Raw genomic sequence first — 16,517 nt, forward strand, 5'->3', positions numbered from 1 at the left:
ATGTTGATCTATAGAAGCACACCCCCCCCACACACACACACACACTCACACACACATTAGGCTATCCATAACAAATGACATGTATAATATGAAATAAATTATTACCTTTCCCCTTATATCATATCTATGTATAAACCGTTTGTGATAAGCGTAACTGAACCATGCAAATGAAAATACTTTAAAAGTGTGCAATTTAATGACAAACATATAGCAGAGGTTTGAATTGCTAAAATGCAAGCAATGCCGTTTCAGTTCATGAGTTCACAAAATATGTTTGAAGATGACAGATACACAAGGTTTTAAAACTGAATTTGTTATATATATATATATATATATATATATATATATATATATATATATATATATATATATATATATGTATCTGGCTGCCTTCCAGTGTGTGTGAGAAGCCAATATCATCCTTTAGTTCTTGAACCTCTGAAACAGAACAGCACACTACCTTTGATAATCTCACATTGTTGTTGGAATGTTTCACAATTTATTTAACAACAAAGTTATTTTGGGAACATGTAAATCACATGCTGATGCAAAACATTAACTCACATCAATACAAATCTGATTCCTTTTACTGATACAGAAGAAAATCAGTTTTCCTAGGATTTCACACAGTGCTCTATTTTAAGTACACAAACGATGCGTTCTGATCAAATAGGGGGTTCGTTGGCTACGCATTTCTATTTTCGTGAATGAATATTGTATTAAAGAAATAAATACTAGCAGTAAATAAAATTTTAGTGGCTTCTAATTCTTCTAGCACATAGAAAAACCCTTATACAGTCTGATATACATTATGGAAAGCTGTACAGCTGAATTATAATTCAAATAAGGACACTTTTAAAAACATTTTTTTTTTACTTATGTTGATATAAATATATATTTATATATACTTTTTGTCAAAATATATGATCGAGACAAACACACATCTCAACACAGAAGTTATAAATAAGTGTCCACATACGGGTGTGAATGTGTCCCGTGTCTCAGCGGCATCCGCATCCCTCCACCACCATCTCCTGATAGTTCTTCAGCACCACCCGGTCCGTCTCGTCCAGGTACAGCATGGAAATCGCACTGAGCTCGGTGGGAACACAGCAGGCTTTGGGAATGTTGGTGTTCACCGAGTTAACCAGCGTCTGTACGATAGCGTGATTGGTGGAGTTCAGGTGATCGGCCAAGGGAAACGGACACTCGCCGTGACAGTAGTACGCCTGGTATCCCGGAGGAGCCACGATCCAGTCGTTCCAGCCCACGTCGCTAAAGTCCACGTAAAGCGCGTGTCTCCGACAGTTGCGGTTGCGCTTTCGGCCTCTTTGCTTGGGGCTTCGCTTTGCTCTCCGCGTTAGCGGATGACCTTTTCCGTCGTGCCCGAACGTGACTAGCAGTGGGCGGAGCTGGTCCCAGTCTTCATCCGGTATCGGATGCAGGGAACGGCTCACGCGTACGTGGCGTCCCTGGTGACGCCGGCTCGGGTTCAGGGGCACGAGCTCCACGGCGAGCCCGTGGTTTGAGCTCTTGTCACGGGTCCAGCGCAGCACGGCGGGACTCACGTCGAAACTCTCCCACCGGGTCGTGTTGTGGCGCACTAGCCGCGTGTCCAGGAGCTGCGTGATGAGCTGCCCGGCCCGCGGAGGCTTCAGCACCTCGTATATGTTTATCCGCTGGAGACCCTCGTCTCCCGAGTGCGCAGGATCTGAGGTTGCATCATCTATTTGTTGCCTGTAGATACGCAGCTCTGCGGTGGAAATGAGTTCCTCCTCTGGGATGCTGCTGAGATTGAAGATGAAGCGAAGCGGAGTCTCCTGAGAGCCGTCTGACTGCAACTCCTCCATGTGCTCTAGAGGAGAGACATCAGAGAACAGTTCAAGACCAAACGCGAATGACCCTACAAACCCTATTAAATCCACTGCAAAGTGTTTCATATGCAGATTTCAAAGGCCTCTAAATGATCAAAACTTAGAGAAAAACTGAGGTTTACTTGATTATCCAGACATACGTTTTTAGAAAAAATTCTGACTGATAGTTTAGACTCTTTTATCAAGTAAAAGTCTTTCAGTATAATTGTACAAACGTCCTCCTTCAGCTCGAGCTTCACGAGTCTTTCTGTGTCAAATCTGCCCTGATTTATCAAGGAAACGCAAGAATAACTTTGATATTGTTAGTGATATTGCAGCTGGACTGAAGCAGCTTCGCTTTACTTGATTATCATACATCATTTATAGAAAAATCATGCGTATCAAATATGATCATCAGGCTTTTGAGGAAGGTTTATTTGTTCATCTCTCAATCATCATTGTATTGCATTACATTACATGTTTTAAAACATTTTGATCATAAAACTAAGCATTTAAATATCAGCTTACTAAGAGAAAGACTTCAGTGTTTCTTTATTGAATAGACGGCTAGAAACTCCAGAGTCTCCACTGAACACATCATTCAGAAGAAGAAGAAACTGGCAAGAGACTCACAGAACATAAAATAAAGGAAGCTGAGTAATTTGGATTTTCAGATTAATAATGATATAAAAATTAATAACGTAATATTGTTGCCATGTTTGTCTTGTTGCTAGGCCAACCTATTTATTTCTTCTCAGCAGAAGCTTTCAAGATTGTTCTTAAATATTTAAAATAATTTAATATTGTCGGCACCGATAGCCTTATGGGCCGCCGTTGCGCTCCGGGTGACCCGAGTTCGAATCCCGGCTCGTGGACCTTTGCCCATCTCTCTCCCACCTCGCTTCCTGTCCACTCTATACTATCCTATCACAATAAAGGCAAAAATCACCAATTTTTAATATTCACTTAATTGGTATTGGTCTGTATGATAATCGAGTCATGGAACTAATCACCCAATCGGGATTAATTTTGTGATAATACAGACAACAAACTCTTTATACAGACGACAAACTCTTTATTATCCCATCCATCAGGGGTGTCCAATCCTGTTCCCGGAGATCTGCCTTCCTGCAAAGTTCAGACCAACCTTGCTCCAACAAACTAATGTTCCAGTTTTCCTGAGGATCTTACTGGTTCAGGTGGTTAGCTGGTTCAGGTGTGTTTGATCAGGGCTGGAACTGAACTTTGTAGAAAGGCAGATCTCAGGGAACAGGATTTGAAGTGCCTTCACACTGTCCATCCAAATCCGATTATTTGTGTATCCGATTGGAATCTGATCTAAAATTATTGCCTGTCTACAAAGTATCGCAACTGTTCGGATCTGATTTGCGTGTCCCGTGGCGCTCGTTCGTTTACAAAAACAACATTAGCAACAGCAACATGGAGGGGTTTGCGATACAGATGCTGTCTTATTTACAACATGACAATGTGTATCGACTTTCAGCATGTTTTCTATAACAACGTCTGACATGTTTAGGTTTTATGTAGCGTGAGAAAGTCACATAAACCACGCGTAATCCGATCAGAGTGGTCGGACTGAAACTGATATCCAGAAATGCGATTTGAATAGGATTTCAAATCCCTTATGAATGTAGCTCAAAACGGATTCGTAAAATCGCATTTCATGTGATTTTTTGCTGTTCACACTTGCTAAATATGATCGGATTTCAATCCGGATTTGGACTGACAGTCTGAACGAGGCTTAATTGTCATCCAGCTATTTTTTTAAAATAATTTTCTTCAATAGTAATCAACAGATATTCAAAATAACACTCCTCATAGAAAATAAATAAAACAAACACTTTTGTTTAAATAATATTTTCACTTGACAGAGTGTTGTTGAAGTGCAGCAATTATTTATTTAAAAAAAAAATGATAAAAAAAAACAGGATTTTTTTGGCATATTTTCAAAAGACATAATAAACTTTAAGGTATTTTGAAGTTGTTCTTATTTACAGTAAGTAAACTAAATAAACAATTGACTAACACAACCTATCTATCTATCTATCTATCTATCTATCTATCTATCTATCTATCTATCTATCTATCTATCTATCTATCTATCTATCTATCTATCTATCTATCTATCTATCTATCTATCTATACATTGAACTACTGTACATTAAGTATTTTTGGTTGGTGTCTAAGGATAGTATTTATTAAGTGTAGTCTTCATAATAAATATATATATATATATATATATATATATATATATATATATATATATATATATATATTATTTTTTTTTACTTTGTATGAATGTTTTGTCTTTGGGAAAATAAATATTTGGATATTAAATCAAATAAATTTAAGGTGTAATCGGTAAATATATAATAAGAAAAAAACCTTTAGAACATTTAGATGTAACAATTTAAATTTGGTACAAAGTATCATCTTGCACAAGTGCACAAATCTCCGCAATTTTTAATTAACTCTGATTCATTTACACTGAAAAAAGGTAAATCATCTTAATTAACTGGTTTTATTCAAGAAAAAAATATGATTTAACATCACTGAATCAATCTTTAAACATCAATTTATACCAGCAAAAATCATTTTTATGGGTTCAATCAGGAATAAAATTGACTTAAGGGAACAACTGCACGTTACCACATTTACAGTGGAAGTACGAAGGTTATAAAACACATAAAATAACGAGAATAGACTGTTTAAGCATACCGATGGCCTTCTGTCACCCTGAATCTGAACGTTTTTATTCTAGGAATCCTGTCCGCCTAGCAGACCACATGGTTGGCAACAGGAGTTTATTTAGAAATCTGTAGAGTATAGCATTAAAAATAATTACATGTTGAGGAAAGTCCCTCAACAGGATCCACATGAAAAAGTATAAACTTTTTAAAATTCTTTCTAAATGCTGGGTTGAGTTTAAACTATCCCAACGTTCTCAGAACTTAGTGATGAACAAACGTTCCTCCAGTAACATTAATAGAATGTTCGTTCAAAGTTATCTAGTCTATAATAATGTTATCAAAATGTAGGCACAACAACATTTACACGTCTGACAACTTTTCTTCTGATATGTTTTAGTTGGATGCATCAGAGCATTCAGAGAGCATTCAAAACTAACGTTCCCATGATGTTTGCAAAATGATAAAACATGATGTCCTCTTAACGTTCATGTAACATTTTGAACGTTCACAACTGAATGGAAACATAAACAAACAAACAAAGCGTTCTTAGAACCTATTTTTGTCGGCTGGGCAAGTACAATACATACAATACAATATACTTTACTGTCCCCTTAGGGAAATCTGTCTTGGGCTCAGTGTATGCTGCATTTCCAAATAACTAAATCAATCAGTCACATGTACACTACCGGTCAAAAGTTTTAGATCGGGTAAGATTTTTAATGTTTTTAAAAGTCTCTTCTGCTCACCAAGGCTGCATTTATTTGATTAAAAATACAAACAAAAACAGTAATATTGTGAAATATTGTTACAATTTAAAACAGCTGTTGTCTATGTGAATATATAGTAAAGTGTAATTTATTCCTGTGATGAAAGCTGATGTTCAGCATCATTACTCCAGTCTTCAGTGTCACATGATCCTTCAGAAATCAGTATAATATGATGATTTGATGCTCAAGAAACATTTATGATTATTATCAATGTTGAAAAGAGCTTTTTATATTTTTATTTCATGATGCTTTGATGAATAGAAAGTTCAAAAGAACAGCATTTATCTGAAATGGAAAGCTTTTGTAACATTAAACACTACCGTTCAAAAGTTTGGGGTCAGTAAGAATTTTAATTTTATTTTTTGGGGAAATAAATAAAATAAATCAATACTTTTATTCATCAAGGATGAGTTAAACTGGTCAAAAGTTACAGTAAAGACATTTATAATGTTAGAAAATATTCTATTTTAAATAAACACTGTTCTTTTGAACTTTCTATTCATCAAAGAATTATTAGAATAATAATTAGCATATTAGAATACTGGAGTAATGATGCTGAAAATTCATCTTTCATCTGAGGAATAAATTACATTTTAAAATATATTAAAATAGAAAACAGTCATTTTAAATTGTCATAATATTTCACAATAATACTGTTTTTTTTAATTGTTTTTATCAAATAAATGCAGCCTTGGTGAGCAGAAGAAACATAAAAAATCATACCGATCTAAAACATTTGACCAGTAGTGTATCTCACCTAAACAATCCATACAGTGGAGCAGAGCGTCATACTGCACAGCTGAAAAGGCCACTGTTACTGCACGAATAAGTCATAACTATCTCTGCAGTTTTACCTTCATGATGGAATCCTCTCACAGTGTTTGCCCGACTGGTGGAGCGTTCGGGATAGTGGAAGCTGAGGTCGTGGGCTCCGGCCTCGTCCGCCTCCCCCGACTGCAGTCGATACAGGTCCAGCAGGTACTGGGGCACGACAGTCGAGGTGCTGGGTCGCGGTCGCCTCTGAAGCCCAAACATGTGCAGGAGCGTGGCTTCAAAGTCCCGCAGCAGTTCATGACTCTGACCCAGGTGCTGAGCCGACACTTTCTTCTTCCCTTCCTCAGGTATTAGACTAGCATAGCTGCTCTCTCCCAGTAGGACTTGGCATAATAAAATAACCATCAGCATTCGATTACCAGGAATCATGATGTCTCTGGTGGGCGGTTGAACAAGGAAACAGAAAAGCAAGACTTCAGTGAATGTTTGCCTCTTTTTTGTCACATTCAATGATGAAACCGCACACCAAAAACATTTCCAGAAACAACAAAAACAAGTCAATTTTATCATTTAGGTCAGAAACAGGCTTTATGCAAGTATTCAAAGGCTGAGTTGCGAGTCTCGTTGAACACAAGCTTAGCATGACCTCCATACTCAAGGGGGCGACAAAGTTTCCTTCAAATAACTATGTGTTTTTATTCAAGTAGCTTGTTATGAACATTTTGACTTAATTTACCATTGTTCAAACAATTTCCCCACAAAGATTTCGCAATGGTTCAAGTTGGATTCGACGCGTTGACCAACAGAAATCTGCTTGATTGTAAAGTGACTTCAGTGTTAGATGTACAAAATTTTGAGTACAAAATCTTTCCGCATCTTTCCACTGACTTACTGAGCAACATTCACTTCAAACTCTTGCTCAACCATGAAAGTAGTTGAACTAAAACAATCATGATAGTCTGAAATGCATCCGATTCAGAATGCAACAATGTACAAAACTACACTGGAAAATTTTACTTGGAAACAAATTTCACACAGAAGTTGCTAGTAAATTTCACAAGTAATTACAAAGAACTGGCAAGTAACATATTAAATTAAACGTAAAATTTGGGACTAGAAATAGTATATTCGTAAAACTACTCCAATAATAGTACTAAAAAGTTCTCTAAAAGTACTGTAAAAGCGTTTCAAATCATCTACATGCACAGAGTATGTTTACACCTTATTCACAACTTGTTTATAATTCAATAGTTTACAACAATATAATGAAATGAGCTGAGAAATTTAAGGGATCATTTACCAAACAATTAAATATAATTCTGTCATCATTTACTCACCCTCATGTCATCATTTCTTCAGAGAAGAAAATATATTCAAAGGGGTTCAAAAAACTTTGGACCCCATTGACTTTCATTGTACACTTTTAAAACTAAAGGTTCCAAAAGTTTTCGCAGCAATGCCATATAAGATCCATTTTTGGTTCCCCAAAGAACCATTTTGTCTTAATCCAAAGAATGTTTTAATAATCTGAAGCTTTTTCCAGTAAAGTAGAAAAAACTGCATGGATGTTAAAGGTTCTTCATGGAAACATCGATGCGAATAAAGAACCTCAATAAAGAGTTTATGGACACTGAGATAAAGTTGATGTGAGGGTGAGTAAATGATGTCAGAATTTCTTTCTGTGTGAACTATCCCTTTAAGGGTCAAACCAAACAGCAGTTTGGCAGTCACAACTGATGTCAAACAAAGATGGCAGCCTACAATTTTCAAGTGCACAAACCGCAAGATAAAACAGCTTAAAGCAAAACTCCTGATTGACCACTGTTTTTTTGTGAAGAATGACTAAGCCTTTTAATTTGCAGCAAAAATGTAACAACCCCATCACACAATTAAGACTGGATAGGCGTAGTCCACTTACCGACAGAAAATAAAGCATGGGAAAACAGTCCATGTTTGTTGAGAGGTGATGCAGGACGAGTTCCTCAAGCGAATGTTACGTCGTCCTGCAAGGCTGTTTAAGAACTGCGGTGAGATCCTTTTCCTGAAAGACAAGGGTTTATTTGTAAATAGAGGAAACATTTCAGAATAAGCATGGCATGATTGCAAGGCAAGAGTATATTTTCACTAAGAGCAAAATGCAAGTTTAGGCCAGACACCTTTAAGCAACTAAAATGCTGCCTGTGCAACACGTTATCATCGCTCATTTACAAGACTACCAGGTGTGAACACCTGAAAGGACGGCAATTCCCAATTTACATACAAATAGAGGTTTGTCTGTCAACAAAGGGATCTCAGAACTGCCTCTTTTATTGATGGTCTTCTTACAAGTCCCTCTTAAAGAGTCTTTAAAAATCCCCCAACCCAGACTGGGCATGCAAGCGGCACCGTCCTGGTTTGTTAACCCGTAACATCCAAATACGTGCCAAAAGCAGAGTGCGTTTAACAGATATCTTGGTTGCAACCGTGCGACTCCACAAATGTGATTTTCAACAAATTATCCGTGCACAGAGTAAATGCACTAATAACAATCACAAGTGCTTGGGAAAGGTCTCAGAAAACAACGTCATCACTGAAACCACAGCTGAACTCAATAGTTGTATTTTGTCATTTCTTGGACTTAGTTCTACTGGACCAAGTCCAACCATTACAGCAGGAATGATGCATTTTAACAAGAACACCGTGTGTGTGTGTGTGTGTGTGTGTGGTCACGAGTGTTATTTCTCTCTCCCCGTCTTCACTGGCTGTGATACTAGTGCTTGTCATTCTAGAGTGATATACCTTTAAAAAGATTCAGAATGTCTGCAGTTTTAACAACTATGCTATTCAAACAGTTCATTATGTCGAGAGCAAACCATAAAAATGAGCGTAACTAAAAGACTTTGATCAGCCATGCCAGAAAACATGTAACAAAGCACAAACAATTGGTTTCTTCAGACCACCTACTCTTGTTTAAACGCCTACAGATACTGCCCTAAATATTTACAGAATCCCTTTTTGATGTGTTTGAAGATGGAGAGTAATGCATGTGCTTTTGCACAGTGTGGGTTCACAGTCCTTTAATTTGGCAGAGCCGTGTAAAGCTCACAGTGCTCGACTTTGCTCTACCCTAACCCTGCGTAATGAGATTAGGTTATGCACATGGTTCTTCAGATGTGTGGGACAGGGTATGGGGGAGTAACAGACAATATTGAGCAGCCAATGTTAGGATTTAACCTCTGACAAGTTTTATTCAGAAATCAAATCTTGAAGCCTGAGTAGCATCATGTGCATTTAGAAAACAAGACAGCTTGATTGCAGCTAATGCAAAGTAGCGTATAGCCTTCTGTGCTATCATGTTCATAGGACATGTACATACGTAATCTTATTGTTTGATCCCAAACTCATTTTTATGAAAACAAAAGAATGAAATTAAAACATGCATTAAAATGAATGACGATGTTAAAGTTAAGAAAACAACTCATCTAAATGTGTCGTTGTCTCTCCCACATTAAAATAAAACATTACAATGTACACATCTGTCCACCAATAACAAGGATTTTAATGGCTTTGTAATATAATCAGCATAATAACAAAGTATGCAAGTACAGTATTAAAGTACTATAAGCAAATTCCACAAGAAGCCATTTCTTGGCCTAAGAAAGGTTCAAGACCCTTGCTCTAGAGTCTAGACGACAACATCTGTTGATCTGTAATCAGTCGTGGACTGTCTGACTCTTGCAACAGTTTACTTTTAAAGTCAAGTATTTGGTCTGAAAAGATATTTAGAGTATCTAATTTTTTCTTTTGCTTTCCACCTCCTTGAACTAAAGACAAAGATCCCTGCCAAATGGCTCATGGTTGCTGTGTCTCTTTATGTCATAATGTCCCTCATAAAACCTTTCAGACGTGTTCTTATGCTTGACTGAGTGCCACCACTCTTCACTACAAGTCATTTAAGACAAAGTACAAGTCTTCAACACATTCGTGGAGGTCAAATTTACTAGTGCATTCTTACACTGGAGACTGGTTTCACTTTTCAAATTAAGACTATTTTCTTTAACACTAACTTGAGATAAAAACAACAGCATAAATGCTGCGTAATCCTTGAGCTAGGGATGTGTTTGAATTGGATTCTTCACTGAAACCGGTGTCACAGTGATTTGGAACATGTAGAATCTAGAATTTTGTTGTAGATTCCAGAAGTAATCTTGATATGTTGCTGCTTTCCCAGCTATCAGAGCTCTGGCTAACATTCTGGCAAGGATCTCTCAATGTTAGTAACAGACGTTCTTCCAGTAATGTTCAAACTTATCTGGTCTTTAATAATGTTCTCAATACATTAGCACAAAAATGTTATTTTATACATTGTTTATACGTCTTAGTTGGATGTGCATGTAACATTTTGTACATAAATGTCACTACTCGTTTGTGTCCAAAGTAAAATTCCACTAATGCTTGCAAAATTCTAAAATGAAATGTCGTATAACAAAGAAAAAACATTAGACGTTTTCATAATGGGAACATTAGCAAAACGTTACATTTTTGTTAGCTACGACCATAACTGTTAAGAGGTGACAACATACAGCAATTAAACTTGTAGTAACATGGTATTAGCCACCACCGTAAAATATAAATTAAACATAAAATATATTTTCTGTTTTCTGAAAAGCCATATAAGCTCTATTCCAAACATCCAGCCCAGTGTGTGTGTGTGTGTGTGTGTGTGTGTGTGTGCGGTCAGGTGTTTGCACGCGTTGGTGGTAAACTTGCAAACACATTTACCATAAACACCCCAGAGTGACTGAGCAACATACTGACATATTTAATGCTGTGTAACATTCCCAGTACACCCAGTACAATTCTCTTATCGTGCACGCGACAATCCAGAAAGCTCCCGTGGATTATAATAATTGCGTCTCTCGACGTACAGACAGGTTTGTGGATTATAATGGGAGCATTCTAGTTAGATGTCTCGCCTGCAAAGAAGATGGGGAGTAAAGGATTTCCATATAGCTACACACAAAATGTCCAAAAAGCGCATTGAACGTGTATAATTGGGTTTTAAATAACCATATACCTCAGATAAAGTCATTTAACCACTTCTAACTATGTGACCATATCTTAATGAAAGCTGACTTCAACGACATGCCAACTTACCATTGGTAGAGATGCGCACGGTATTCCTGAAGAGAAGACGTAAATCGGAGTTTTCAACGGAGTTCGCCTCACATAACAAAAGTCCGAGGCTGAAGGGAATGTTTAGGTCATTAGTTCCGCGTCATGTAGAAGAAGAAGAAGCCAGCAGAAGAAGTCCAGTGGATCTGTAGCTCCAGGAATATGCGAGAACGGAGAACATCACCGACTGATCCCGCATCCAGTTCTCCTGGCAGTTTTTATGTGACCGCCCAATGAAGTTCCTTTGCCTCCTCCCCTACTCTCTCAACCCACCGCACTTCACCCAACACCTCAGATAAACCCCAGAGAACGCAAACACACGAGATCTATTTCCTTCTGTAAGTTACATTCATGCACTGCTAAATCTGATGGAGTATAATGAGCGCTAGCAAACGCATGCAATATATTCGCATGGGTTCAACACACTTGCATTGAGACTGGAACAGCGTGTTTATATTCCTGGGACCCAGGAATAGACTTTTGTCCACTGTAATGAACATTATATTTTAGTAGCCTACATTTCCCTGAGAGCATAGGACATGTCACTCACAGTTTTAAAAGAGCACATTCAGTGTTTTCCAGAGATACCACATGTTTGGAGGTTTCAACATGAAAACTCCCCTCTGCTTGGTGTTTAAAATGCCTGACATTAATATAGTGATTACAATTAGCAGTCTTATGGAAATATGATAATTATAATTTAAATCAGAATAATTAAAAACAATGTCATAAATCAACTTCTCAGAAAAATGATATGGGGTTTCCAATCAAAATATGACTTTCTGTTACAAAACATGTCATTGATTTCATACATGTCCACTGCAGAGACACCAGGACTTACAGCATGTTTATGGAGACACAACAGATGAAATTATATACAAAATTCCTATGAAATATTAGATATTATTATGAAAATGTCACCAATTATTACTCCCATTATTACACTTCTTTTCATTACATGTTGCCCCTAGAACGTGCAATTAGTTACGATATGTAGGCTATAGCTACATTATATTGAATGGCACAACACATTTATGGCCCACATTAATTAAAATGGTATATCAATTCAATATGTTATATTTTTCATAACATAGTTGAGAATCATCTTTATACAAAGTTTGGTAAAAAAAAAATAAAAATCCTAAAACCTAAAAATGTATTGGTGAATGAAAAAAAATCCCATTGTTTTTTCCTATACATGGTATTTTTATGTCGTTTTATTTTTTAAACAACTGAGTCGACTAGTGGACATAGCATATGAATAAAATACAATAATAATAATAATAATAAATATATATTTTTAAATCTGGATTTGTTTATTATGCTCTCGATTTGTTTCTTATGCTCTAACAATGTAATGACATGGAACAAAATACTAAATTCAAGTGCAACATTTTTTTCTGGCTCTCAGCACGATAGAAATTGTTGTTAAAAAGTTCTAAGATCAGTTTGTTGGCTTAATACATGTTTTTCTATAGGGTGAAAAATAAAAAAATAAAGTCTTTAAAATAGGATTTCTTTGTATACTCCCCTTAAAAAGTGAAAATTAAAAAGATGTTGATTGAGATAAAGTCATAATATTGAAAATATTAAAAACCTAATAGTATGTTTACACCATTCCAGCGATAAGCCTAATCTTAAATGTGTGATCACTGTCATTTAACCCTTATAGTTGCAGTGAGATCAGTCACTGTTTCCTATGTCTCCGGTTGACCTCCTGCCCTTGTGATATTACCTGAACCCCCGCTGTGTGGAGAAGCACTCGCAGACACCCTCATTACCATAGTATTTACCTGTCTGGCTCTAGTGCTATAGTCACACAGCAATAAAGTGCCACCGTCCCGCCCTCAAACCCACCTTCTGGTTCTTTAGTGAAGGAAATGTCTTCATGTTTGGAGAAACATCTCTTTTGGATGTTATTCTTTGCTAGTAATTCAAAACGGAACCTGTTTACTTTCTTAATACACATTCCTGGTCTTATCTCTACAAGATTCGTCTGAGCTTGTCTTCGTAATCTTTATCCAGAACCTCTGAAATCACTTCCATTTTCAGTGGACATCCCTAAGCTCTCTCTCTCTCTCTCTCTCTCTCTCTCTCTCTCTCTCTCTCTCTCTCTCTCTCTCTCTCTCTCTCTCTCTCTCTCTCTCTCTCTTTTTGAATGGACTTGTTCATGTTGTCTTTTTGATGACCCAATCAATCCAAACTTATCCCACTATTTTTATTTTTCTGCATCAAATATCTGGTTCCCATCTAAACACAAATAAAATGGGCTATGCATTCAGTTCCATGTTTACTTGTAGGACATTTCTTTTTCAATTATATAAAGATCTCTTTGTAAGCCACACTTTGACAACAGTTGGTGTTTTACAGTCAGATGTTGACTTAAAGGAAGGTTCAATACAAGTTCAGTTTAATCGACAGCACTTCTTGCATAATGTTGATACCACAGTAATTCAGTCCAACATGGTCTCTCTTTCTCTTTACTTTTCACTCCAAGAGAAATCTGTAAAAATAATACTGTATTAATATGAAGGAATTTTCCGTATTGATTGCACACAGGTGTTTTACCCGTATTTTGAATTATGCATCGCATTGCTATGTTTTAGAGTTAATATTCGTAAACTAGTCCTACGCAACGTCATTGCCATAGAAACCAATGCAGATATTCTGGAAAAAGAAAGAGCGGCATGGACACACAAATCGGATCTGTGCAGTTGCGATACATAATGTGGACAGCCAATCATTTTATTATATCAGAAACAGATCTGAGTCACATATGAGCAAAAGAAATCAGATTTGGGCCACATTTACATTTACACATTTACGTTTCTGCTTTCAGATCCTCCATAAACTGGCCGCATTCACTTCTATTCTGAGTGTGTCTCGTTACATAGACTTTTGCTTTTTTGAAGTAAAGGAGGACGAGATGAAATTCTAGTGTGTTTGTGTGAATGAACATAACACCACAAATGCTGTCAACTATAAGCTTAACTATTTAATGAACCCAGTTTGAAAGAAAAGATGCACAAAAGGCATTGGGAAGGCGTTCAGCACTCGTAGTGTGTGTTTATGTGTGTGTTAGTGTGTAACTGAGGTGTGCTATGTAAATGCTGTGAGAACTGGATGTGCAGGTTTAGTTGTAATGGTATTGCAGGGCTGGTTAATGACACTCACCTATAACAGCAGCTCATAACCAAAGACTTCAAACACAGACCATCAAACACTCATCTTCCCCTGGTCAGGACACGAGCTGGAAGCCAGTCGCTAGTGCAGACACGCTCGCTGATGAGTGATCAGCACTTTCACTAGGCCAGCTTCTCTCAATGAAGCAGAAACATCCCAGCATCTGTACTGGTCTAAACCCACCAATGCAACACACTCCTTTACAAGTTTACAAGTTGCATGTCATGTTTTTGGCTGAAAAGTGGCCAGACTTGGACAAACTATGACCTGATATATGGAAAAAGAGGTAAACATCAGCCAGTATTGTGAGATGTGTGTTACACAACATCCAAGATGACAAACAGTGCAAACATTTTGACTGCAAGAAAAATTAAGTCCTTCCAAATATATGGATATAATTTCCTTGTGCAATATAGAGCACAACAATGAGCGTGAACCATTTTTTTACCTTTTTTTTTTTCTAAACAACTGAAAAATATTGCAGTTCTAAGCCTTTAATAGATGATTACAAGCTAAAAAAAATTGTACATAGTTTTTTTTTTTTTTTTTTTCATAATTTTAATTAAGAAATTCTTTAATTTAAGGCCTTCAACTTGCTTGGTGTTGTGGCCTTCTAAGCGGTCACATCTTTGCGACTGTCAAACATCCATGAAGCCAGATGTGTGTCTCTCTCCGTCCAACACACGGTTATCTCTCTTCCTCTGGGACCGCTGGGCAGAAGATGTGTGGATGGACTTATCAGAGTTGCTTGCTGAAGTGTGTTGGACCCCAGACCTTTTTTTAGTTTGCTTTGTAAGTGTTGGAAGACACTCTTGCCACAACATTGTCCAGACCCTTTCTGAAATGTTCTGCAGTGCCTGCTGGACCACCGGAGGTCACAAAGGAGAAATTTCTCTAAAGATTTAAAAGCTTTTTTTTCTTTTTATCAGAAGATGGACCGGCACTTGAGAACCTTCCTTTAATCTAAGAGGATGCATTGACACTCGCAAGCAATCGTCACGGTTGGTGCTGAAACCTAGAGGTATATGTTGCATGAAGAGCAATATTATTTAAACTTTTGTTGATATTCAAATGCTTAGACTATATGTTTCCTTGTAAAATAAATAAACATTTAGCACAAGAAATTATGCATGTACATGTCATCCAAACGAAAGGCAAAAGTGTTGTCATTGTAGCAGACTAATAAAGCAATAACTGAGGAAACAGTTACAGCGATTGTTCCAGATTTGACCAAACCTCCCCATATCAGGGATAATTCTCAGAACTAATGATCTGGCAATGCTCTCTTGAAGTTATGAACAAACATTCTTCCACTTACATTAATAGAATATTCGTTCAAAGTTATCTGGGCTTTAAGGGGCCATTCACACAAAACAACCATAATCATACAGGAAAATATCACTTTTACAAGGAGGTGATTTCATATGAATTCATATGATGTGAATCAGACAATAATGTATGATTATTAGAAAAAAGCATAAAGTGAAAAAAAGTATACTTTACTGTATTTGACATATATTCCCTTTTTCAATAGTACATTGCAAATATACTAGCAAAAATGATACTATCTTTAAATATATTAAAAGTATATTAGCATCATGCTTTTACCTATTTTCACAATGCAACTTTGAACACACTTTAAATTTTATTTTTATATTTTAGAAAAATATACTTGAAGTGAAAATTCAGTTTATTTTTTAAAAGTGTATTTATTTGCACTTTATTAGTCGTCAAGTCAAGTCAAGGTTTATTTATATAGCACAAGTTTAACACAACCGTAGTTGATCCAAAGTGCTTTACAGTATAATACAAAAAAACAGAATAAAAACAAAATAAGAGAAAAAGTAGTAGGCTAGTAGAAAAAAAGAAAAAAGAAAAGAGAGATAATATCAAAACCATTCAGTGTATATACATACAGTACATACATAACGTAGAACACCAAGTTATTTTAAAATACATACACAATATTACTCAAATGCAAGAGAATAAAAATGGGTCTTTAAGCTGGATTTAAAAGCAACCAGAGATGGAGAGGTCCTAATATTTAAAGGTAAATTGTTCCAGAGCTTTGGGGC

At 36.6% G+C, this 16,517-nt stretch overlaps 1 protein-coding gene across 1 annotated transcript; it reads right to left on the reverse strand.

Moving 5' to 3' along the window:
* Positions 1–392: 392 nt before the first annotated feature.
* On the reverse strand, positions 393–11,468 carry bmp4 (bone morphogenetic protein 4). Its single transcript, XM_081394355.1, has 4 exons — positions 11,242–11,468; positions 8,024–8,146; positions 6,186–6,541; positions 393–1,855 (listed from the first exon to the last, which is right to left on the reverse strand). The coding sequence occupies exons 3-4, from the start codon at positions 6,532–6,534 to the stop codon at positions 1,002–1,004; spliced, it is 1,203 nt and encodes a 400-aa protein (XP_081250481.1). The 5' UTR covers positions 6,535–6,541; positions 8,024–8,146; positions 11,242–11,468; the 3' UTR covers positions 393–1,001.
* Positions 11,469–16,517: the final 5,049 nt, after the last annotated feature.

Source organism: Scardinius erythrophthalmus, assembly GCF_964197995.2.
Source record: "Scardinius erythrophthalmus genome assembly, chromosome: 19".
Classification (NCBI taxonomy): domain Eukaryota; kingdom Metazoa; phylum Chordata; class Actinopteri; order Cypriniformes; family Leuciscidae; genus Scardinius; species Scardinius erythrophthalmus.